Below are 25,039 nucleotides of genomic sequence, written 5' to 3'. Positions count from 1 at the left end.
TGTGCTGCACTCCTGTCCCGCATGCCCTGTGTGGTGTATTGTGCTGCTGCAAACCCTGATGCCTGCCCTGCAGGGTCAGTTTGGTCCACCTCTCCATGTCCCTCCTGTCCTCTGTTATCCGAGTCCATGTCCCTACCCCAATTCCTCCTGCCTACCATGATCCAATGTACCATACTTGCAAACATTTTGAACTTGGTAGCAGGGAGATTTTGAAAAAAAACTGGGGTATTGATTTTCCCCTTTGAGTTACATTGAAAAAGAGGAGATTGTAGACAGGAGACAGTTCAAATGAAGCCCATTTGAGCTTAAAAACATTGGACGTTTCCTGGCTGAAACGGGTCTGTTGGCATGTATGGTTGTACTACCACTGCCTCTTCCTTCTGCCCACAATGGTCTATTATATTGCCACAGCCTCTCTTGCCAGTCCTGTATTGTTGGTTTGTTGCCCCTGCCCCCCTTTTCACTGCCCTCCATAGTCTGTTGAGCTGCCACTGCCCTTCCTGCCTGACCAGTGTGTTCAAATTGTTGCCTCTGCACTCTCCTACCTGCCTTCAATTTTCAGAGTCCGTGCCCCTGGCCTCTGCCTTTAAACAGTATCCCAATGAACAACTAGATTGCTAACATTCTATATTTATTACAAAAGTGTGGAACGCCTGACGTCATCTTGATGTAATCAAAACTGTAATACCTAGAGCATTTCCTTTAGAAATTACATATATGAGAGGGTCTTATTTGCATCAAAATTATGGTTAGTGCTCTAAAAAACTAAAATGAGGACATATTTTCTGAGTTTTCAAATAGCGACAAAGAACTTTTAAATTATTTGTAATCTTTATGTTTTTTTATCCAGTTGACCACTTGATTAAATGTTGCACCTAGGGGAGAGGATGTGGTGTTACTTCCAGAGCTGCAGACTTTGCAACTGGGGAACCAGGTTGGAGTTTCTGCTTCAGCTCAACATTCTGTGATTCGGGTCAAATCACTTAATCTCCCCATGTCTACAACCAAAATGAATTTGATCTTGTGTGATGTAACCAATGCTCATGTAAAGCACTCCAATACCTGACATGTCTGCACTATATAAAACTGAAAATACACAAGAAATAAGTGTTTTGAACACTTCTGTCATTGGGCTACATGTGGGCTACATCTGGGTGATATTTGTGCTGCATTTGGGCTATTTTGTCTCTGGTGGCCATCTTCGGAGATTTATTTGTTATGAAGTTTCCTAATTTCCTCATTTACTGCAGTCTCCTCAGTAGGAAATGCTTTCAGTGTTTTACTTTGAATCCATCAAGAAGGTATTCAGATATGTCACACATTTGCCATAAATTCTGAATGTTAGCACTCTAGTTGCTCATTAGATCACTGTAGTAAAGCTACTGCTCACCACGGAAGTCTGCTGCTGGTATTAAAAGTGCATGTTTCAGTCTGCATATCAGAATTTTTTAATGAAATAGAAGAGGATATGAGAAGTCACTCAAAATGTGCCCTAATTTTTCTTTCTTCAGCACTAATCATAATTTCTATGGCAAAATGAATCCCCTCATTGCGTTCCTTTTTAAATTAAATGTTTCAAGTGTTACCAGTTTATTCCAATCAAGATGGCTTCAGGTGTGCCATACTTTTGTCATAAGTAAGACAGTAAGCGCTCTAGTTGTTCTTAAGAACACTCTGGGACATTCTGTCATTGGCTATACTTGGGCTACATCTGGGTGATATTTGGGCTACATTTGGGCTCTTTAGTCTCTGGTGGCCATCTTGGGAGATTTATTTGTTATGAAGGTTCCTAATTTCCTCATTTACTGCAGTCTCCTCAGTAGGAAATACTCTCAGTTTTTTATTTTGGTTCCATCAAGAAGGCATTCCGATGTGTCACACATTTGCCATAAATTCTTAATGTTAGCACTCTAGTTGCTCATTAGATCACTGTAGTAAAGCTACGGCTCACCAGGGAAGTCTGCTGCTGGTATTCAAAGGGCATGTTTCAGTCTGCATGTCAGAATTTTTTTATGAAATAGAAGAGGATTTGAGAAGTCAAAATGTGCCCTAATTTTTCTTTCTGCAGCACTAATCATAATTTCTATGGCAAAATGAACCCCCTCATTTTGTTCCTTTGTAAATTAAATGTTTTAAGTGTTACCACTTTATTCCAATCAAGATGGCTTCAGGTGTGCCATACTTTCGTCATAAGTAAGACTGTTAACGCTCTAGTTGTTCGTTAGAACACTCTGGGACATACTGTCATTGGGCTATACTTGGGCTACATCTGGGTGATATTTGGGCTACATTTGGGCTCTTTTGTCTCTGGTGGCCATTTTGGGAGACTTATTTGTTATGAAGTGTCCTAATTTCCTCATTTACTACAGTCTCCTCAGTAGGAAATTCTTTCAGTTTTTTACTTTGATTCCATCAAGAAGGCATTCAGATGTGTCATACATTTGCCATAAATTCAGAATGTTAGCACTCTAGTTGCTTAGTAGATCACTGTAGTAAAGCTACTGCTCACCAGGGAAGTCTGCTGCTGGTATTGAAAGTGCATGTTTCAGTCTGCATGTCAGAATGTTTTAATGAAATAGAAGAAGATTTGAGAAGTCACTCAAAATGTGCCCTAATTTTTCTTTCTGCAGCACTAATCATACTTTCTATGGCAAAATGAATCCCCTCATTGTGTTCATTTTTAAATTAAATGTTTCAAGAGTTACCACTTTATTCCAATCAAGATGGCTCCAGGTGTACAATACGTTTGTCAGAAGTAGGACTGTTAGCGCTCTAGTTGTTCTTTAGAACACTCTGGGAAGCTGCAGTAGAACACAAAGGAATCAACTGACAGTCTCTGCCCTTGTTGGATGTACATGTTTAACTGAGAATGTCAGACTTCATTCTCACATGACTGAGAAAGATAATGTAAATTTACAGAAAATATGCTCTCAGTTTAGCTTATAGATCACCTTCCAAACCTCTGTGGGAAAAGCATGAGAAAATAGTTTTCTCTCTAACGTGATTCATGATATCACAGCAGAAGGCTTTTTCACATGGTAAAATCACCTTAGAACACACCACAATTCCTAAAATGAGTATGGTGCTATCAACAAATGATTTATAATGTAACTAAAGTCTTAAAACCTTCTATTAACTGCAATGCTTTTTTATGAGGTGCTATCATGTATATTGGTCCCAAGATGGCTGCCAACACTTCTTGGCTGAAGTACTGACAGCCAATCAGATCTCACTATGAGATGTGTGGTTAGGCTCCGCCCAGATATATCTATCTTTTTAACTCTAATTTTCTCTGGAACTACTGAACGGATTTACACCATTTAAGCAAAAGGCACGAGTCTGAACTGAGGACTACCTCTTTGCCAAATTTGGTGTAATTCCGTTCAGCAGTTCGGGCTGTAGCTGCGTCAACAGGTCCTATGGGAAAATGCATGGGGGAAACGTGTTTTGGGACCCCCCTTTTTTCTCGGCCCCCGCTTGACGAATCACCGTGAAATTTTCAGGATAGGAGTGGACTGGAGCTGGCCAAAAGTTTGGAAAATTTCGCAAAGTTTCGTCATTCGGCGCCAACGTTATTCCAAATAGAATGTTGCGGATTTCCTATGGAAAATAGGTCCTAACCATAACTACCTACTGGCGACCGCCAGTAGGTAATATATATATATATGTGTGTGTGTATATATATATATATATATATATATATATATATATATATATATATATATATATATATATATATATATATATATATATATATATATATATATTTTTTTTTTTTTTTTTTTTTTGTTTTTTGGGCTGCTGCAGCCATGGGATGAAGAGAGTAACTCAGGATGTGTGTATTGATTAATTTGTCATGTGTGTTCTCTTTGGAGGGTTCAATAATGCAGAGTCATGCTAGAATTATCAAATCCTCATCAGAATACATAAATGAGGCACAAACTTGCAAAGATCTAGCTGCAGTCAAAGACCACAGTGCCCTGAGAGAGTCCTGGAGACTAGCAAGGCTGCAAGCACAAGGCAGTGTTATGCAAAGAATACCGCGCACCATGGGAACCATTGCTACAGTGCCATTTTGCAATCTTGGCACTTGACGTCTGTTGAATTCTGCGTGCATAAGCATAACATTAGAGTTCAAAGCAGGTTTGACTCATTCACATGATCTCTTCATCTCTTTGACTCAAATAGAAATCCTCCTTCAAAGAGTTACGGATCAGTACTATTCATTAACAGCCCAATTGATAGAGCGCCGAGAAATGAATGTTTGGTTTCACCACTCAACTTGTAGTGGGAAACTCTGAATCTTGGTGAGGCAGTTATTGTGAACTTTAAAACTCTGCTGCAAAAGGGTAATCCTTCTGAGTTCTGCATCTGAAAGACAAAAAACACAAAAATAACAGTTTAATGACAACTATGAAACATTGTTGATAAGATCGCGCCAACCTATTTCATGGGCATAAGTTCAGCAGCAGCCACTAAAGATTGGGGTTCACATGCATTGCTAGCAGTTGGCTGTTCAATAGGATCACGACCATGGGATCTCCCTGCTGTCCACTATTTGGGCAGAAGGTAAGAGAAGACACAATTATCTGCCAGGTGTTGTAGCAAAGAAGAAAGACTGAGCTGGAGGCTTGCTAAGTCAGAGTTAGGTGGTGGAAAGAATATGTGGGAAAGAGGCTCTGAATTAATGGTGGTTCACTGTCAGAGGGTGCAGGGAGGAGGTGCAACTTAGCTGTGCACAGGAAGTGTGGGGTCAATGTTAGAAACTGGCAGGGAAGACACGTAGAAGACAAGAGGTAGGTCAATGTGAGGAAAGAATGGAACCAGGGGCAAGAAAAGCAAAAGATAGAAGGGAAGTAGGCACCTTAAAAAACAAGCACTGGCAATGCAAATAGGTCTGGCTTATAACTGAAAGTGCTTCTGCAGTCAGTGGTGAGTTTAGACACTCAACTCATCCTAAATTAACTCTATCACTCATCCACATACTCATGCCTCTGATGATCCACCGACTGACTCGTTCTATGTATCTATGTGTATGTATGTATTTTATACAAGACCCTGACAGACATAATGTAATAATAATCCATTATTAAAGGTCAACTTCCCATAATAAATATAAGTCAGCACTAACGCCTTGGTTTACATTTGAATTATAAACAGGTCAAACCTACGGCATCTGATGTAACTGTTCCCAATGATCCTGATCAGATCTATGACTGTTAATGTTGGTATATAGCCAATTCAGGCATTCTGTATTGAACATAAGCTTTTTCAACTAGGCAACGATCAGCCATACAGCACTTACATTACAAATATGTATACATCCGTTGTTCTCAAAACAGTATACAACACCTCCTAAAATAGCCTAACAAATATTTTCAAGATGCAAATCTACCATCAGGCACATTGGCTTTAACATACACTCTTTTAACAAAACAAATCAGGTCTGCTGCTTTTGTTACAATGTTTAATAATAAGCCAAACAGACCTATAGCAAATACTGTTTTGACATATCATTTCCTAATGAACGAATAAGGCCTATCTCATTTAGGATTGGCTTACCATTTCAGCCAACAATGGCCTTGTGTATTTTGCATAAGCTTTGTCACTAGGCAATCATAAGATATACAGTCATAAAATTGCAAATATGTACAAAATCACAGTTGACAAATTCATATACAATTCCTCCCAAGGGGGCGTAACAAGGTTTTTCACAGTACACATGTACTATCCCATTGTTTGTTAGAGGGAGTAATAGAATTCTTATCTTATACTGTCCTTACCTTACCAACTCCCTGTCAGGAGACTTTAACCCAACGTAATGACACGCCACCCAAAAAGGGCTATTGACCTTAACATTTACTTTTTACGATAAATGAGTCAAGCCTATAGCTTCATGATAAACATAAACATAAAATGTCTATGCCGTCTGACATTATGTTTTCCAATGAACCAATGAGGACCATACACGAATAGTGGCTTGTAAACATCATCAGCTCAGACCTACTGTATTGAGCGAACAGGCGTTGTTTCTTCTCCCAGCTAAACAGGCCAGACTCTGCGTGTGGTATCAGAGAGGGGGGGATTGTGGTCCACTGAATTATAAACTGCAACAAAGTGTTCCGTAATCTCGGCGTTGTCGTGCCGATTCTGCCCATTTATGAGTTTGGTTATTTCGGTCCTGAATAATTTGGAACTTGTTTGCTTGCTTGTATGTACTTGTTGTATCCAACGGGCCATACTGAAATTTTGTTTCGCTGTCCAGATTGCTTTTTTGTAGGTTTGTTTCATTTTGGCTATTTTGGACAGAAAAATCTGGTTGGGTTGACCACCCCACAAACGGGTGCTCCTGAAGTCTCAATTGAGTTGTTTCTTCATAGTATGAAATTGGGTTGTATGTTGGAACGAGTTCCTCAACAACGGCTACATTAACAGAGCAGTCGCTACAATGACTGCGTCTTAACCACAATTCTTATTACCACGCATTCCTTTACCACAAATCTTCGTGGTAAAGGCATGCATGGTAAACGGCCATCTGTGGCTAATATTACGACCACCCTACATCTCCCCCTGAGCCCTAAATACACCCCCAACTTCTTTAAAACTACCCCAATCCCCCTCACCCCTAAAAACTATCCCATAACCCTACACCCCCTAAAGACTGCCCAGAACCCCCACCCCTAAAAGCCTGAACCCCTCCCACCCCCTAAAAACTACTCCAAACTCCTCTTACCTGTCCTGTTCCTGTCCTTCGCTCCTCTCTCCCTGCCCATCCCGAACACTAGACCAACTTAGCCTTAACCATGCACATACGTGGTTAAGGCTAAGTCGTTGTTCGGGCAAGCCGTTGTGTGGCTTGCATGACTCCAGAACTCATTGTTGAGGATGTTTCACATTGAACTGTGGTATGAACCATTTTTTGCACTCTGTCTTATACCTTGATGTGTTAGAGGTTTTGTAGAAAAGTTGCGACAGGAGGCAGGACAAATGCCTGGACAGGGGACAAACCAAAATGGGGGGATCAGCGTTTCCTGCATGAGGTGGTTGGTGATGAAGTCCATAATAGTCCCTGTTGTTGTGTCCTTCCATGTGAGATTCCTCAAATTGAAAGCCTGAGATGGTGTTGACAGGACTTTTGGTTCTGGGGCCTGAGGTGGAGTGATCGCCAAAGTAAACGTTTGGGCAAAATGATCGTTATCTGATATTTTTTTAGAGCAAAATTGGTAAGTCCCTTTAACAGATTAGGGTCAGCCAGAGTATAGTCTAATGTGGAGCCTAGTCCGTTCGTGACTCTAGTGAAGGCTGCTGGATTATCCAATGCACTTCACCCATTGAGTGTATAGAAACCCAAGGCTGTTATACATGACTTGCCTTGTAGATCCCTTCTAGTTTGATTTCCAGCGATTTCTGGAATAGGATTTGGCGGTTGAACATTTGAGCTTTGGAGTAGATTGATTATTAAAATCACCTAATACTAATATGCAAGCTTGTGGATGCATGCACTCAAAGCTTTAAGTAATCCAATTAAGGTTTGGATATTGTCTGGTTTGTGTTTATTGGATGGGTGGATGCACACATTTACAATTAATAGGGTGGTATGAGGATCCTCTCACACTGCATCCATGAGAGACCCATGTCCACTTCCTCATGTGTCCATAAGATGTCATTCGGGATGTAAATGACCATGCCCCCTTTGGTTTTTCCTGGCTTAACCTCATTTGTTGCTGCATTAAAATATTCCTTGAATCCCACGATTGGTGTTCATGACGGCTGGCAGTTTCTTGCAGGAGTACGATCTCATAGTCATGTACCAATGATAGAAATTTGTCCTCCCCCACCTTTGCGGCAAGTCCTTTCACATTCCAGGCGGAGAATTCGTCATGATGACTTTTGTGCTGATCCGTCAAGAAGCGCCGAAAAAAAGGGGTGTAGGATAAGGATATAAAAAGGTAAAAAAAATTATTTTGTTTGCGTCATATAGGATTACTAGCTCTTCGATACAGAAAAAAGCAAAATGGAACTATACCAAACGTCGCATGAAGGTAGAAGTCAAGGAAGGGCCTGTTCATGGTTTGGTCTAAATCCTGGCAGTAGTTTTTAAGAAATGAGTGAAAAGAGGTTTAAACAGTGCTTTATTTGAGCCTGTGGTTGCCTGAGGACCCCACTGCACTTATTTTTGGAGACCAGCACTTATTTTTCATCATCAAACATTTACAGAGGGATAAACGGAAGGAGAAGGACAGAAAAAACATCTCAGAGGGAGAAATCTGCAAGAGTGAGAAAAATGTGGAGGTTGTGTCTGGTAGTGCCTTGGTGCTGGGTGTGTGATCATTTAATGGCACAGGCTTCTGAGAAATGCTTTGGCATTTGTATTCTTTCTTCAAAAAATTAAACACTGGGTTTACCATGGAGCTTTCTAGGGCAATAGAAGAGTAAGGGCACACTGTTCCTATTTGAGCTTTACCTTTAACTGGGTGTAGCAGGCACAAAGAAGGACTCTGTGCTGTTTTCCTGATAATGCGCTGCTCCCATGGCAGCTGTGAACCTGCCCCGAGGGGAGTGCATTAGGGAGAGGTGAACCGACTGTTTGAAGCAACCGATCCATCTTTCTCTGTGCACGCAGTATCACCACCTTCTTCACAAAGAGGTACAGAAAGCCCCCAGTAGGTGGGTGCACTGGGTTACTGCACCCACCAACCTGCAGGTGATGTCTTAAGGGTCAATGTACCCTCTTGCCCTCCTCCAGATGGGCGCTCTGTTTATGACACACGGCCAGTGCACATCCTGATGGCCTCTTTTGTTGTTTGCCTCTGTGCTTGCCTCTATAATACGGCACATTTGCAGACAAAGTTTTTCCCTCATTTTCATTGGGCCACGCCCCCATGCAAATGAGAAAATGCCTTCTCAGGATAGTGCTGGTACTAGACTAGATGTGTGCTGTCGCTATATATATTACAGAAGGGACTGCTCAAGAGTGTACAGCCTCTTCTATATTACTATAGTAACCTGGGGGTTCAGAAAGCAGATTCACACTCTCTAGAAAACATTTCTCATCAATTTACAGACAAATGAAAAATTCTACATTAGCAGGCGATGCCAACCAACATTTTAATTATCACAAAGGAAGGCAAACATCCCCACATAGTCAAAAATTACATACCCATCTCGTGGTGAACACCCTAAATATCGATTCAGAAATATCGACTGCCCAGAATATCGAAGTCAAAATATAGAGTGGACAGAATATCGAATTATCAAAATATAGATAGGTCAGAATATCGAAACTGGGGTACGAAATATCGATTTCCATAATATAGAATTTAAAAATATAGAATTCCATAATATCGAATTTTAAAATATAGATTTCCATAATATCGAATTTAAAAATATAGATATCTATAATATCGAATTTTTTTTAGTGTTATGTATGGTAGTATATGTGTTAAAATTATGTATTCTTTTTGTAATGTCTGTTTAATTTATTTAAACTAATGAATGTTATGCAATTTAATTTTTGCGTAATTTAATGCCCTAGCGGGTTGTGGGTTTATAGGGGAATAGGGTGGGAAGTAATTTAATTATGGTTAATTAAATATTAATTATATTTATATGTTTTGATAATTAATTGATTGATAATTAATTATTAATTGGTAGTTAATTTATATTAATTGATTCATTGATAATTATGTTAATTGTATTTTTTATTATTAGGAGCGGGTTGTGGGTTTGTAGGGGAATTGGGTGGGAAGTAATTTAATTGTAATAAAGTAAATAATTCATTTTTTATTTATGTGTATTGATAATTGATAATTACTTATTAATTGGTAATTAATTTTTATTAATGGGTAAATAATATGTATGAATTGCGAATAAATTTTTATGAATTGCAAAATTATTTTTATTAATTGATTAATTGATAATAATGTTAATTGTATTTTTTATTATTGGGAGTGGGTTGTGGGGTTATAGGGGAATTGGGTGGGAAGTAAATTAATTGTAATAAAGTAAATATATTTTTTTTATTTATGTGTATTGATAATTGATAATTACTTATTAATTGGTAATTAATTTGTATTATTGGTAATTAATTTTTATTAATTGCTAATTAGTTTTTTTCAATGCTAATTAATTGTTAATAATTGGTAATTATTTTTAATTAACTTTTTATTGGTATTGATAATTAATGTAATCTTATTTTAAAATTAAATCATTACTTTACTTACTTTTGCACTCTCAGGAGTGGGAATAGTATTTTTTACCCTCCTGCTATCCAACTCTTTCCCTACTGTTGCACTCACTGGAGTGGGAATAGTAATTTTCCCCTCCTGCTATCCAACGCTTTCCCTACTGTTACACTCTTTGGAGTGGGAATAGTAATTTTTATCCCTACACTATCCAGCATTTTCCCTACTGTTGCATTCACTGGAGTGGGAATAGTAATTTGTACCCCTACGCTATCCAGCGCTTTCCCTACTGTTGCACTCACTGGAGTGGGAATAGTAATTTTTCCCTTCCCGTTATCCAACGCTTTCCCTACTGTTGCCCTCTCTGGAGTGGGAATAGTACATTTTATCCTCCCGCTATCCAACGCTTTCCCTACTGTTGCACTCTTTGGAGTGGGAATAGTAATTATTACCCCTACGCTATCCAACGCTTTCCCTACTGTTGCACTCACTGGAGTGGGAATAGTAATTTTTACCCCTACGCTATCCAAAGTTTTCCCTACTGTTGCACTCACTGGAGTGGGAATAGTAATTTTTACCCCTACGCTATCCAACGCTTTCCCTACTGTTGCACTCACTGGAGTGGGAATAGTAATTTTTCCATTCCCGCTATCCAACGCTTTCCCTACTGTTGCACTCTCTGCAGTGGGAATAGTAATTTTTACCCTCCCGCTATCCAACGCTTTCCCTACTGTTGCACTCTTTGGAGTGGGAATAGTAATTATTACCCCTACGCTATCCAACGTTTTCCCTACTGTTGCACTCACTGGAGTGGGAATAGTAATTGTTACGCTCTGACTATCCAACAAAAGCTCTACTTTTTTTACATTACTTTTATTATGTTTACATTTTAAGCTTTTTTATATTATGTATGTTTTATTTAATTGTTTTTAATATTGAATTACTTTTATATTATTTTAATACATTTAAAAAATTTGATATTTTAGCTAACTATATTTTAACAGTCTATATTTTGGAATCGATATTTTAGTACTTACCTGTTTGTAGATAGGGAGTCGATATTCTGTCCTTCTATATTTTGGCGTCGATATTTTGGGCATTCTATATTATGTCCCTCGATATTTAGTCACTGAACCCCATCTCGTCTATAAAAGTTCTAAAACACCAATATATGGGAATTTGACCACTTCTTAGAATTCGAGAAAGCCATAGAGACACATCTATTGGTTTGTTCCACTGTCAACCATAAGACATTGTAGGCATTACAAAAAAGACTGTGGGGCAGATTTGCTAATTCTGGCGCATCTCTGCTAATCAGCAGGGATGCGCCAGAAGTGTTGCGACGCATCTGCCCACCCGTGCGCCACCACTGATGCGCCGCATTTACAATGCGATGTACCGTGGCGCACAGATGGGCAGATGTGTGTCGCATCCCCCCCGCGAATAGGCGGCGCATTGCTGGAGTTGCGTCGCAAGCAGCTCCAGCAAGGCTCGGGGTGCCCCTATCCCTAACATGCTGCGTCAATCCTTACGCCTGCTTCAAGCAGGCGCAGGGTTTTGACGCAGCATGGCCGTAAATGTGACTGAGTAAAATCTTGTAGATTTCACTCAGCCACTTTTCGGAGGCATTCCTGCCCCGGAACGCCCCCCCCCCCCCTGTGCAGGAACGCCTACATGTGGCGCAGGGCTTTACAACGTGACGCATCTCCCCAGATGCGTCATGTTGTAAATAGCCCGCAGCATGACGCTGGCTTTGCGCCGCCGCTGCGTCACAAAAGTGACGCAACGGCGGCTCAAATCTGGCGTAAGGGGCTTGTAAATTTGCCCCTGTACTTTACTGGAATGTGTCTTGAATGATGCTACTGCTGAGGTCTTTCATTATGCTGTCCTATGTCACCAGTGATGTCTTCTGTGATGGCTGATTAGCTAAACATAAATGAGGTATAGCATTGAATTTGGATCAAAACCATGACAGGTCTTAAACTGAAGGCAAAACGGCTACCAATGTTTTCATTCTATTGTAATACATATTTGTGATCAATGCAGCCAGTCATAACAACCATATATAAAAGTTGTTGTCAGGGAATTTATTTAATTTTGTATCGTCTACAGATTTTCCATTTGCCCTTTTCCTGTTCGTCTGTTGCAGCCATGTCCAGCAGGCAAAGTCTGTACCCTATTGCCACACCCTGGGACTAGTGACCCTATCTTCTGTGCATCATCTTTGGTTATGTGCAGAAATCACTGGGTGAGACCCTGACCCTGACCCTATCATCTGCCTAGTTCCTCTCCTTGCGAGGTAGGTTTACTTCATTATTAAAAAAAAATCCTCAGACATCTACTAATATTTCAAAGGCAGTTAAATGTGCCCAATGAGGGTAAGCACATCCTGTAGTTGGACTCCAGAAAACTTAAATCTACTCCATAAACACTGTTTCATTATTTAACTTAGGACTACCTTCCTAAAAGACATACTCTAATAAGGTAACTCAGAGCGTAAACCATAAACTGATGACGGGTGCAATTTACAAGCCAGGTCTCGAATCCCATGCTCCTGCCACAAGCCAATAAACTGGAATGGGTATAATGATATCTTTCATTTACATTTCTTCAAAGATGCTTGTGTGTGCCAATATCTATATTCTAATTATAAAAATCTTGAGCTCCACCTTTTGCCAAGCAGGATACTTACATTTCTATGTCACAGAATCGCCAGTTTCTGTTAAGGCTCAGAATGGTGTCCATCTCATCTTGAGTCATTTCAAAATCAAATATCTGGGAATGCAGGAGAAACAGAATTTGGGTCAATTGAGCAACACTGAGGAAATGATGAATACCAGTCACAGAGGATTGAGGCAATGTCTCGTAAAAGTTATATCACTGCAGTTTTAAGAGGCATCCATCATGGAATTTGGGTCTCCTTTACATTTTCAATTTAGAACTGGTCATCAAGCGAATACTGCATTTTAGACAATAAGCAAATAGTGCACTACTCATAAAAAGAAAATTGAAGTGGTAGTAATTTGCAAAGGCATCACAAAAAGTATGAACAAAGATATGTCTTTCTGATTCATGAATAAAGATGGAGATCCGATTATGTCACGTTTGTTCTTTAAATTAGAAAATGAATAGGAGCTTCAATCTTTCCCTAGTTATGATTGTCAATCTTAATCAAGGGAAGTGGTGGAGTACAGATGTCATCATAATTTTATTCTTAAATTACCCGGCTGCATATCAAAATACGATAATAAAAATGTTGTCTGAATAAATATTTTTGCCTAAACATGGGTTATAAAAATTGTAATCACAAATGTTTCCATATAGTGCTTACTGCCCCTGACCAGGCCTTTACGCACTTTTTGGCAAGTAGCACGCTTGTGTGGTGGATTAGTATAGGAAAATGTAAGTGTCTAATGTGAGCGGTCGAAATATGAGTCTGTTAGTTTGATTGAGTAGGATAAAGGAGGGATAGAGAAGGGAAGGTTGTGGAAAGTGTTTCTGGCAGATCATAATAGTAAGATGCGGTTTGAGATGAGTTAAATGAGGAATAGAGGATAGAGGAGTCTAGGAGGGTTATTAGAGAGAGAAAAACAAAGGGGGGAGTAGAGAGGTTCCACTCAACGAGTGGTGGAGGTGGATACTTCCTCCCAATGAAGCGTACTTAAACAAAGGGATCCACCCGCATGTATAGTAGATCAAGAGACTCCCGTTCATACCATGTGTGTCCCACGGTCGTGGAGAATACACATCAGTTGTTAAAATACCCCTCACACACCAAAAGGGCCCTTGGTGTCATGCTTCATCATAGGGGTCTTCCCGCCCCTCTACGGGACGGGGCGTGCTACGACCAACGTATACGTGGGAGCACTGTTCTTGGTGAGACTACTATGTGTAGTGCAAGGGTGTGCAAGGAAGGGTCAGGAGTGAGTGGAGAGTGATTTTAAAAAAATACCTGGCTCACTGGACTAGGAAAAATTTTTTTATTCTGCCATCTAAGCTGGTATTAGTAAAAAGGTGGGGGTGGAGGGTGTATGCCTCAATGAGCTTGACCTCCTGGTGTCGACATGTTTCGAAGCTTCCCCAAGCTTCTTCGTCAGGACCTAAGAAGATCCCTTCCAACGACGCACTGTGATGTGGTGAAAAATAGTGGGTGAAAAAATCAAATAGGAGGTAAATAGCCTCCAAGAGTTGGTAACGCCCCAATGGGTCTTACATACTCCTTGTAACCTAAATGGAGAGAATGGTATGAAATGAGAGATACACAAGACATTATTGTTATAAGGATAGACGTTCATTCCGTCGTGTTTAAAACAGTGATCTGAAAAGGAAGTGAGCGATGATCGTCTTCTAACGCTATCACGTGATCTGTGATAAAAATATGGTGTGACATACTACATTAAAAACATACAATAACAAAATTATTTGGTTATTAGAGAGATCACAGTAGTAAAATGAGGTTTGGGGGTGAATCAAGGAGGGATAGCAGTGGGAAGAGTCTAGAAAGGGTTATTAGGGAGATCATAGAAGAATATTAGGTTTGAAGTGGGTCATGGAGAGATAGAGGAGAGAAGCATCAAGAAAGGGTTAATATGAATATTATAGTAGTAAAATGAGGTTTGGGAAGAGTAAGAGTGTGGCGGTAGAGGATATATTGAGAGAGGATGAGAAGTGCATTAGAGCGAGTTTTTTTTGCAAATTATGAGTAAGGTAATAAATACCTCCTCGACGGTGGGGTAGCCATATACATACGGGGAGAGTTTTGGGGGAGCGCACTCGACTAATGTGGTTTCCTCTACACCCCTCTGACAGGCTGACGGTGGAAAGTTATTAAAAAAATACCAGAGGTCTGTACACGGGCCCGGAAGAGACTTATTATAAGAGGAATGGTGCCGAAAATTGACATGTGATTCAACTAAATGCTTGAGGTAGGCGAGGCTTTGACTAATAATTTATTTGGAGATCATCCTTCCGAGATTATGTCAGATCATCATATCATTCCTTTACTCTTTTACAGATCCTTTAACGGATAACAGGTATTGATTGCTAACTGGTGACGGACACAGTAAAGGACTACACATGAGACAATTGTCCTATTTGTATGACACAACAATGAGAGAAATAATACATATGTTATCAGTACTTTATTGTTTTATTAATAAAATCATTACAATCCACATATGAGTCTAAACTTAAAAATATTAGAAAATATTTTTCACTAGGCGCCTGCCATCACTCTCAATAAAAATGAGGCAGTAAAATTATAAATATAAAAGTTTTTTTTCTAGGACAGGGTAACCTTCACTTAAATACAACCACATGGCGGCATATTATACATAATACAGTTAATAAAATTAGAGGTTACTTCTAAAAGAAACAGGTAGGCCACCAAACTTAAGAAAGAACATCATAGCGCAAAAGGCAAGAAACATGCTCATGGGCCAATAAGGAGTCAGGGAGTGTTAAACTACTGGCGGATGTGGAGATGTATAATCCAACAATTCAGCCATAATGTCCTGAATATGTTATCTGAGTCAAGTTTATCCTGATCCATGTTATGGCCTACCAAAGTTAATGTAAAATTCAGAGTAACAACAGTCAATAATACATATGCTTGGTACTCAGTTTATATTATGTGCATTTTAAAGACACTCCCACTGGGTGTGGTGTCAACCGAATGAGGGAGGTGCTTAGATGATTGAAGCATGTCACATATGTAATTCATATGTACACAAAGTGGCATGAGTTATATGAGAATTGTGTTTTGGGTGTTTTTTAAAGGGACTTTACTGGGAGCTATTTATTGTACAAAGTTAGAGGTACATGCAATGGATAAAATTGTAAGATAGGCTTTACTTTGATTTTCCGAACCTGACGAAACACGTGTTGGCTGGCAGAGCAATTTGAATACAATAAAAAGAAAAGATTGAAGAATTTGCGACAAATGGATTGACTCGTGAGAAGTTGGCCTGGTATATGCTGTCCACTAATTAAAGTGGGCACATTGCACCAGTCCAAACAACCCTTATGGGGATTAGGTTAAAGATAACCTTTGTAGAAAGCTATCCTAGTAGTAGCTAAGGAGAGCAGCATTCAGGTTAAGTCTTGAAGGAATGTTAAGCAGCTTGTTTTACCAGAATGCAACCTTATAGTACTGGTTAAATGAAAGGGAAACCACACAGTATTTGTAAAAATATGTATTTATTATATATAACACTGTCTAGTATCTGCTACACGAGGATAGAACACATATCGAATAATACAGTTGCAAAGAATCAAACGTAAGTAGAACAATACACAGTGGGCTCCCAGGGGAGACCAAACCATATACTAAATAAGTAGTATAAAAACCACGACTCTGGACTAGACCTAGTCTAGAAGGTTTAGAATCGCTGGAACCCCAAGGAAGAACCCCAAGGAACCACCCAAGGTGAGTAAGTAGGGACCCCACGGAGGATGGGTGCAGAGTGAGAACACGACCGTGTGCTCCGTACGATTCAATGGGAAAGTCGCAGTTGGAAAATTAGAGATTAAGGACCCTTCCCAGCAGATTAAGAAGACAACCCTTGGAATTTAAGAGTTTGGAAAGCCCAAATAAAGCAAAGTTAACCCTTCAAGTGGACCCACAGGTCGAAGACACAGGAGTCACAAGGGGACCTCAGGTGGTTTCACAGGATACCAGCTAGTAGTGCACAGAGTGTGAGGATGCAGGAGTCCTTTCCAGAAAAGATGCACTGGGGTTAGGGCTGCAAATGGCCCAGTGCACAGAATCGTTGCATGACAACAAGCATGTGCGGCTGCAAATTAATGTGGTGCACAGGGGTACGGGTTATATGGTCCCCATGAGGGATATCTGCCTCAAACTTGGTAAGAGGGCAGCTCAACCTCGGAGACCTTCAGAAACCTACCTACTGTATTGCTGGATCCTTTCAGAGTATGCAGGAGTTCAGGATCAACAATCTGGTCAGATGCATTACGGTGTCTGCATTTGAAGGGGAGTGACTCCTTCACTCCAAGGGAGATTCTTCTGTTGTCTTGGAGGTCCACAGGGTCCTGCACGGAGTTTGTATGGATCACAGACACTGGCGAGACTGGGGACGGCAAGGGAAGACGAAGTGTAGCCCAAGGAAGGTCCAGCGAAGTCCAGTGTGTCCAGACGGTCGAAGTGTAGTGGTATCTTCTTGCAGAATCTTGTCCACGTAAAATCTAATGTCCTGTAGCCAGGTAACCCATTTTATACCCACAGGAGAGTGTTGGACAGATTCTAGGGAGCCTCCTCTGGGAGGGACGGGACAGGGGGGAGGCTACTCCCATGTCCTTTGTCCAGTTTCGCACCAGAGCAGGAGCAAATGGCTCCCAGAACTGGTTTGAGCTGGACTATGCACAGGGACACCAAATGTGCCCCAGAGCCAGCCTTTCTGGGACTGAGACAGTGCACCCACCCAGCCCCAATACACTAAATCCTGTCTGGGAGGTGGCCACACCGCCCTGTGACAGGGTGCCTATTGTGCTGCCTTCCCCTGCTCAAGCTTGGCTCAGCAGCAGGAGGGCAGACTCGTGTCTGGCAGCATCCATTTTGTGCTGTGAGGCTCAAGAAAGTTGGTACCAGTAGACTTAGGTACCCCCAGATCCTCGGTTCTGAGGGGAGGAATCATACCTCTCACACCAGGTACTGGTGTGGAGGTATGATTCCAAGGTGTTTGACACCAAACACGACATACTTCATTGCAGTCATTTTCGAGATAGCATTTACTGCAAGGTTATAATGCACCTCTACCTATAAGTCTGGTAGTATCACACGCAGCTCGGGAGAATGGTCTCCGAAGGCTGCAGAGGGCCCTGCTCATGCAGGAGCACCCTCTCATGTAAAACCCAGCACCCTGCCTTCAAGATTGATAAGGCCTGCAATAGGGGTGACTTATGAGGTTCTAAGTGTAGTGATATATATATATATCGATATATTGAACCTAAAGCTCTTGTAAGTGGTGCAAGCACCAGCTTAGACAGGTTGCAGTAGCAGACCTGAGGTTCCATCTTGCCTGGCCTCTCAGGGGTGGCATAATACATGCTTCAGCCCATGGGAGGCCTCTGGGGTACCTATGCCCTGAGTACAGGTGTACCATATACTAGGGTATGATAAGGGTACCCCAGTATCCAATGTGGAGTTGTACCAAAGTACATACATGTCAATTTAAGGGAGAAAGCAGATAGGCTGGAGTCCTGAATAGCAGGATCCCAGCCAGACTAGTCAAAACAGTGGGAGTAACCATAAGAAGCAGATCCTACTTTCCTACAACTCATAATTGTGTTTATATGATATTGTGTGTGCTTGGAGACTTATGTTCATGTCTTCTTTCTGTGTTTGGGATGCAAGGTTGACTTCCTTTTCCCTTTAGCATCGTACTAATATATCATGCTAGAGCAATTTTGTGTATTGTGTTTTGAAGCACCACATTTCCTTAATCTCCCCATAACAGACACAAAAAAAGAAAATATTTATATACATATATGTATATAAACAGCTTTTGCAAGCGCACGCCAACATGCAAAGCTGTTAATTATCCGATTTCTTGAGAATAGCTGCTTGACGCGTTTCGGTCGCAGAAACCGTCCTTGCTCACAAACAAAAAACACTATTTTTAAAGGCATATATTTACTCCCACGTGGCATTTGAAAAGTGATTAACGTTGGATATTATGCCACAGAGCACCCTGTCAGCGCTTGATTACTGGAGGTGAGCTTTTGGACCCCAGAGAGTCGTAGGACACCCGCCGATCTGATATACTACCCCAGGTGAGCTCTCCATTGCATGTTGAATGGGAATGGGGTTGCCAAGCTGTATAATACTGTGAGAATATATACCCTATGGCTGTTAAAATCCTAAGGAAAAGGGAGGTGATAGCGGACAAACACTTTGATGATATTACCAGTGATGTAACCCCAGAAAGAGAGGAAACTAATATGGGAGCAGCCAACAAAGATGTAAAGAGAAAATTAAAACAATATGAAAAACTATTCCACAGTGAACACTCTAAGTGGTGAGAAAGTAAGCCCATAAAAAAATATATCTATAAGTGGGACGCATATCACATGGACTACGGATTTTTATTACAGTGCCCAGCTATGAGATCCCCACCCTGATATGTTAAGGGAATGGGCCAGCAGTAACACTAAAGCATTGAGTAGACTCATACAATTCTGATAAAATATGCTGAAATAGATAGAGAAAGTCTCTTAATAGAAATGGAACAGATTTCGGAGGAACTCAAGAAAGAAGATCAGGATTTCATTAATAAGCAGATGAGCGAAGTTAGAGACAAGTTGCTGAAACAGGAAGAAACAATCAGAAATAGCACAGTGGTGAAATTTAGAAGGGGTAAAAGCAACTATGAATGTGGTCAAATTTATACTATTGCAAAAAGATTTGATAATATCAGAAGGCAGAAACATAGCTCTACATGATACCAGACACAAGTTCTGAACCCAATACAGAAGTGGATACGGCTCTATGAGAGGAGACTACAAGAGGAGAGAAAGCCCCCTGAGTTAAGAAATTCCATCAGTTATTAACAAATTGAATCTTTCACGACTGGACAGGAGATGGAATTTGAGACCAAGAGTAGAACAATAAAGAAACCCAAGCGGAAGTAGGCAAGCATGGATTAGAAAATATGAAGCCATCATTAATTTGTCAGTCATTAATCTGAGTAATGCGGAAGAACACATATCAGCACTTGGACTCTCAGTCTGCCCTGAAAAATCATTGAAGTACAGTCAAACAAGAGTGGATAAATACAAATTAATCAGAACTTTAAAAAAATCTATTGTCAAGAACCTAAAAGATATCAAGAAAGCCTGATAGATGAACAAGAAACAACAATAGTGCTAAGATTTCTGATTTTAAGCTCATCAAAGAACTGAAAGAGTTGGAGAATGAAAGTTTAAGAATTACAGAATCCTTTACAGAGGATGAGCTGATAACATCTTTAGGCTTGGTTGTATATGGGGAAGCTCCAACACAATTTAAACCATCATCTAAATGTTATCCAATTATACAGAGAGATAGTATTGATATATTTGCAGAGCTTGTAAAACAGGAAATAAAAACACTGTATCATGCGATAGGACATAAGAAGCAGAAGACCTATGGACAAACACAGTCGACAATCTAATGAAGAAAATAAAAAGCAGACATGATATAGTGGTTAGACGAGCAGACAAAGGGGGTAACACAGTACTTTGGCCCCTAAAGATGTACAAAGAAACGTACAGACAACTAAACGATAATGATTGCTATAGAAGAAAAAACAATTGCAAAAAGCAAGTGGCTAGAACTGAGAATAACAAACAGCTGTATACTTGGAAAGATTAAGCTTTATTGAGTCAAGAAGAATACATTTTTCTTAAGAAAGATCATACAAAGATTCCAGTTTTTTACCTCATTCCAAAGGTGCATACAAATTTAAGTCTTCCACCTGACCACCCAATAATATCATATATGGATGGACTCTTTGAAAATACCTTGAGATTTGTAAACCACCTTTTACAAGAGTACGTAAAAGCATTACCATCATACATGAAGGACACAAGCAATTTCCTGAAGAGAATTTACAACATTACGTAGGAGAAAAACCATGCATTAACGACGCTAGACGTAAAATCACTTTACACAAACATACACCATGAAGATGGACTATAAGCCATAAACACTTTTTGAGGGTGCAACCAGTATGCTTATTGAAACATACGCAGATGTTAATAGAGATGACAAAATTGTGTTTTACCAATAATCCTTTCTTATTTGATAAGGAGATATTCCAAAAAATCACAGGTACAGTGATGGGCACCTGCTTTGCCCCCAGTTATGCTTATCTGCATATGGGCTGGTGGAAGGAGCGGGTGCTCGGTCAAAAATTTGAACATAAGTGGGACTATAACATTGGTTTATGGCTACGTTTTATAGACAACTTGTTTGTAATATGGGCGGAGTTGAAAGTGCAGTTAATTTTGCTAAAGCATTAAATAGCAATGATCCGAACATCATACTCACTAGCCCCATCAGTGCAACAGATGTTAACCTTTTAGACCGCACTGTTTACATAAAAGAAAATACACTACATTCTAAAATATTTAGGAAGCCCACTGTGGGAAATAACGTTTTAAACACTAACAACTGTTACCATATTAGCCTCAAAAGATGTATCCCTTATGTAGAAAACCTAAGATTAGACACACATTGTAGTGAACAGGAGGAGGCAATAAGGGCACAAAATAATCTAATTATGAGATTCAAGTAGAGAGTGCTTCCAGAGCATACACAGTGAAAAGAGAAGCATGGTTCCTTGGCAGAACAAAGAAAAGGAAGGTGGTTAATGCCTGGGAACAGAAATGATTCATTACGGACTATAGCACTGAGTAGAAACAAATCAGAAGGATCTCGGCCACACACTGGCATTTATTCAGGAATAATCTAATGATTCGCAGAAAAGTATCAAGAAAAATACCAGTGACTTACCGAAAGGTAACATCGATGAGGGATGTATCATTCAACATTGGTTTAGAAGGATTAGACAATACATATTGGCTAGCAAGGAGTTGGGGAATCATGAAATGTACAAAATCCAAAGCCTGTCAACATGGTATCAACAAGATGGAAAATATATCACCCACTCAGAGAAGAACATGTAGAATAAAGGAGGCATGTAATTGTAAAACAGATTTTGCAGTGTATGTTTTAACATGCCCATGAGCCCTCACATATGTAGGTAGCACAGTGCGCAAGGTACAAAAACGTATATTGTGTGATTAGAAACAAATGTCAAAATTTACCCAGCTGTGCGGCACTTCAGCGCAGTACATAGAGGTGAAGATAAGCTCTTAAAGTACAATGTGATTTTTGGAATGGGGTATGGGAAGTATCTCCCTAGCCCATCCCCACACACAAACATGACCAGGCTGGAAAATAATTCAGGCAACATACTGCTAAGACGAAACTCCGACCCCACTTTCCCCATTCACCAGGTATACTCAGATCATTTGAATAATCGGATTTTATTATATGAGAAATAGGAATCTATCTAGTGCAGAACTGGATATTTAAATCATGATTAATTTATATAAACCTGTTTCACTGGATTGATGTGGTGAATGACAAAAATGAAAAAATACCAAGGGCCTTATTATGAGTTTTACAGTGGTGTTACAACTTTGGCGACCAGACTGCCAATGGACGGCTCCAACCACGAGCGAACCACGTTCCCTGGTAGTGGCGCGGTGGTCAGGGTCTCACAATCAAAATGCTGGAGGTGCTACTGCGGAACTGCCATCCATATTACGAGTTTCCTGGCTGCCAGCGGTCCCATGAAGTTCGTACTCCATAAAACTGCTAGCGGTCAGGAAACAAAGGGGGCCCTACAGGGCTCCCCTAGCCCCAAGCATGTTGGTGCAGGCAGGTACACATGTTGTGCCCCCATGAGTGCATGCCCTCCCAGTTCCAGCACGGCTTGGACTTTACAGTCCATGCCATGCTGTAATGTGCTGTGGCGGTCACACGGTGATGAAGCATAAGGCTAACATTTGAGTCTTTTTACTGCATCGTTGCGGGACCGCCACGCCGCTTGCCAGACCATGATTTTACTTGTGATCTGGTGGGTGGGTGGGATTCGGGTTTGATGTGTGGGAGCGGGCACTGGAGTACCGCCCCGCTCCCACACCGCCAAACTCGTAATCAGGTCCTTAGTCACTTGACTAGAATGAACTGATCATTTCTTTTGAGTGAGAATGGATATATGGGGGTGATTACGATACTGCCTGTAAAGGGGCAGCATCATAATGGGCCGCTCTGTTTACTTTCAGACCGCCTCATTATGATGGAGGTGGTTGGAAAGTAAACCGGCCAGTCATTCTGGCTGGCTTCCGATTTGCTCTGAGAGCCAGAAGCCGGCTAGCCGAACAGTATTCAGTCGCATTTAAATGAGTCGGTTGAGGCCGCTGACTGGGTGTCCCAGGACTGAGCCAGTGTCAGGTGGAAGTAATTCCTCTCGATATCAAAATAAGCCCCTTAATATCAAAAGCATGCTGTGAAATACTGAGCAGTGATAACTTTGTTTCCCCAGTGCAACATTGTATCTTTCCGACCCGTGAATGCGGGAAGGATGGAAAGAGAAAAAAAAATGTTTGAATTAAGGTCTGCACCAAAAGTTAAATTCAATGTACGAAATCACTCAATTACAATGTATTGAGTGTTCACTGTGTAATAATTAACACACTGCTATACTAGTACTTTGTTCCTTCTGCTGCTTAACAATTTATTTTAATTTCTAGCGGAGAAAAAAAAAGAATGTGTTTCAACTTCTATGGTTATTATATTATGGAGTATATATTTGCCTTTAAAAATGGCGTTTCTAGTTTGTGAACAAGGCCGGTTTCCACGCCTGATCAAATGAAGCAGCTATACTCAATAAATCTGAGAAAAACAGCTTTGAGTGTTGGTGTATGTTTGCAAAAACTGTTTTCATGCTTTTAATATGGAGCAGCCGCCTCCGTTTTTGGCCGACATTCCCTCGTGATCAGGAGCACATCATCAAGGAGGAACGTTGGATATATTTTAACCATAAATATTATATACATTCGTTAAGCAGACCTAAAGAATTTCTACATATTTGTAAACCATAAGTTTACATATATATATATGTATATGTATATATTTTTGTACAAAGAAATGCACATATATAAATACATGTATATAATCAATTTTCACACGCTTACATACACAGGATTTTCATCTTGTATGCTTGGGTTTTTAGGCAAGGTGTCAATTTGGAGCGGAGGTTTGTTTTTTGTATATATTTGGGGATTTTATGAAAAGTGGTCCTGTTCCATTTTTTTTGCTGTGCATTAACGTTTACGAACTTCTGTGAGAGTTTTATAACATTCTTGATTTGCAAATTTATCATTTTGAATTCTGTCTGAATAGTACCTTTTTTTTAGTTTTTCTGTCTACTAGTATATTCGTTTGCGTTTGTATAGGTAGAAAGTTTGTCTTGATTGCTGTTTGTTTTGAGCCAGGTACATTGCAGCTTTGCAATTTGTTGTTTTACTTCTGTATCCCTCCAAGGTGCTTGTTTTCTATTGTCCTGTTTTGTTGTTCTTAAAGCTTATTTTCTATTGTCCTCTTTTGTTGTTCTTAATGGTATTAGGATGTCAAAAGCTTCCTGGCGCCACTCAATGGTTTTGAACTGCATTTATTGTGTCCAGATCTGTGTTGGATGTTAGCTGTATTTCTAAGTATTCAAAACCGACTTTGTTCCATTGTTGGTAGGTGGATGCATGTAAGGTGGCTTTAGGTGTGTTGATTTGTAGTGTTATGTGTTAAAAGGCTACTTGTGTTGTGTTGGCAATGTGCGGATTTTATAGTGGTATAGGACAGGGTGGTATTTTGTGTTAGAGTGAAGGTGTCATTGTGTGTCAGTTTGTGTAGTAGGGTATATAGATGTGGTTAATAGGATTTTTATAGTGGTTGTTAAAACACTGAAATTTGTTTGGAGTTTGTATGTTGTAAATGAGCAGTGTGCGTTTGCTGAGATTGTGGTTGTAAGCTGAGGATCTGGATGGCTTGAGGTAGTTGCTGGTAAATGGGAAAAAGGGCAGCATTTCTGGTCCTAGGCCCGAAAGGGCAACCACCCTTGTAGTCTTCACCCTTAGACTCGACTCCTTGAACCTTAGGTTAAATAGGTCCTAGGTCAGATGACCTTCCCCCATTGGAAACCCTAGCCCTATCCCTAAACCAAATGGGAGACCTGGTCTTATCAACAACTCACAGCCCTAGCCCTAGCAACCAATCAAAACCCAAACCCTAA

The 25,039-nt window shown here is 40.3% G+C and overlaps 1 protein-coding gene across 4 annotated transcripts in view; it reads right to left on the bottom strand.

The window, feature by feature from the left end:
• Nucleotides 1-4,140: 4,140 nt before the first annotated feature.
• The window catches only part of LOC146854175 (aldo-keto reductase family 1 member B1-like), a 199,226-nt gene continuing 178,327 nt past the window's right edge, over nucleotides 4,141-25,039 (bottom strand). For 3 of the 4 annotated variants that reach the window (XM_085651947.1, XM_085651949.1, XM_085651950.1), the window contains 2 exons: nucleotides 12,877-12,959; nucleotides 4,141-4,371 (listed from right to left, as the gene is read on the bottom strand). In XM_085651947.1, the coding sequence (XP_085508073.1) occupies nucleotides 4,329-4,371; nucleotides 12,877-12,959 (126 nt within the window). In that variant the 3' untranslated portion in view covers nucleotides 4,141-4,328. Of the gene's footprint in view, nucleotides 4,372-7,761; nucleotides 7,896-12,876; nucleotides 12,960-25,039 lie in introns of those variants that run through there. The other variant, XM_085651948.1, reaches the window with a different exon arrangement.

Source organism: Triturus cristatus, chromosome 4_1 (genome assembly GCF_964204655.1).
Source record: "Triturus cristatus chromosome 4_1, aTriCri1.1, whole genome shotgun sequence".
In the NCBI taxonomy this organism is placed as follows: domain Eukaryota; kingdom Metazoa; phylum Chordata; class Amphibia; order Caudata; family Salamandridae; genus Triturus; species Triturus cristatus.
This window is presented reverse-complemented; position numbering and strand designations above follow the sequence as displayed.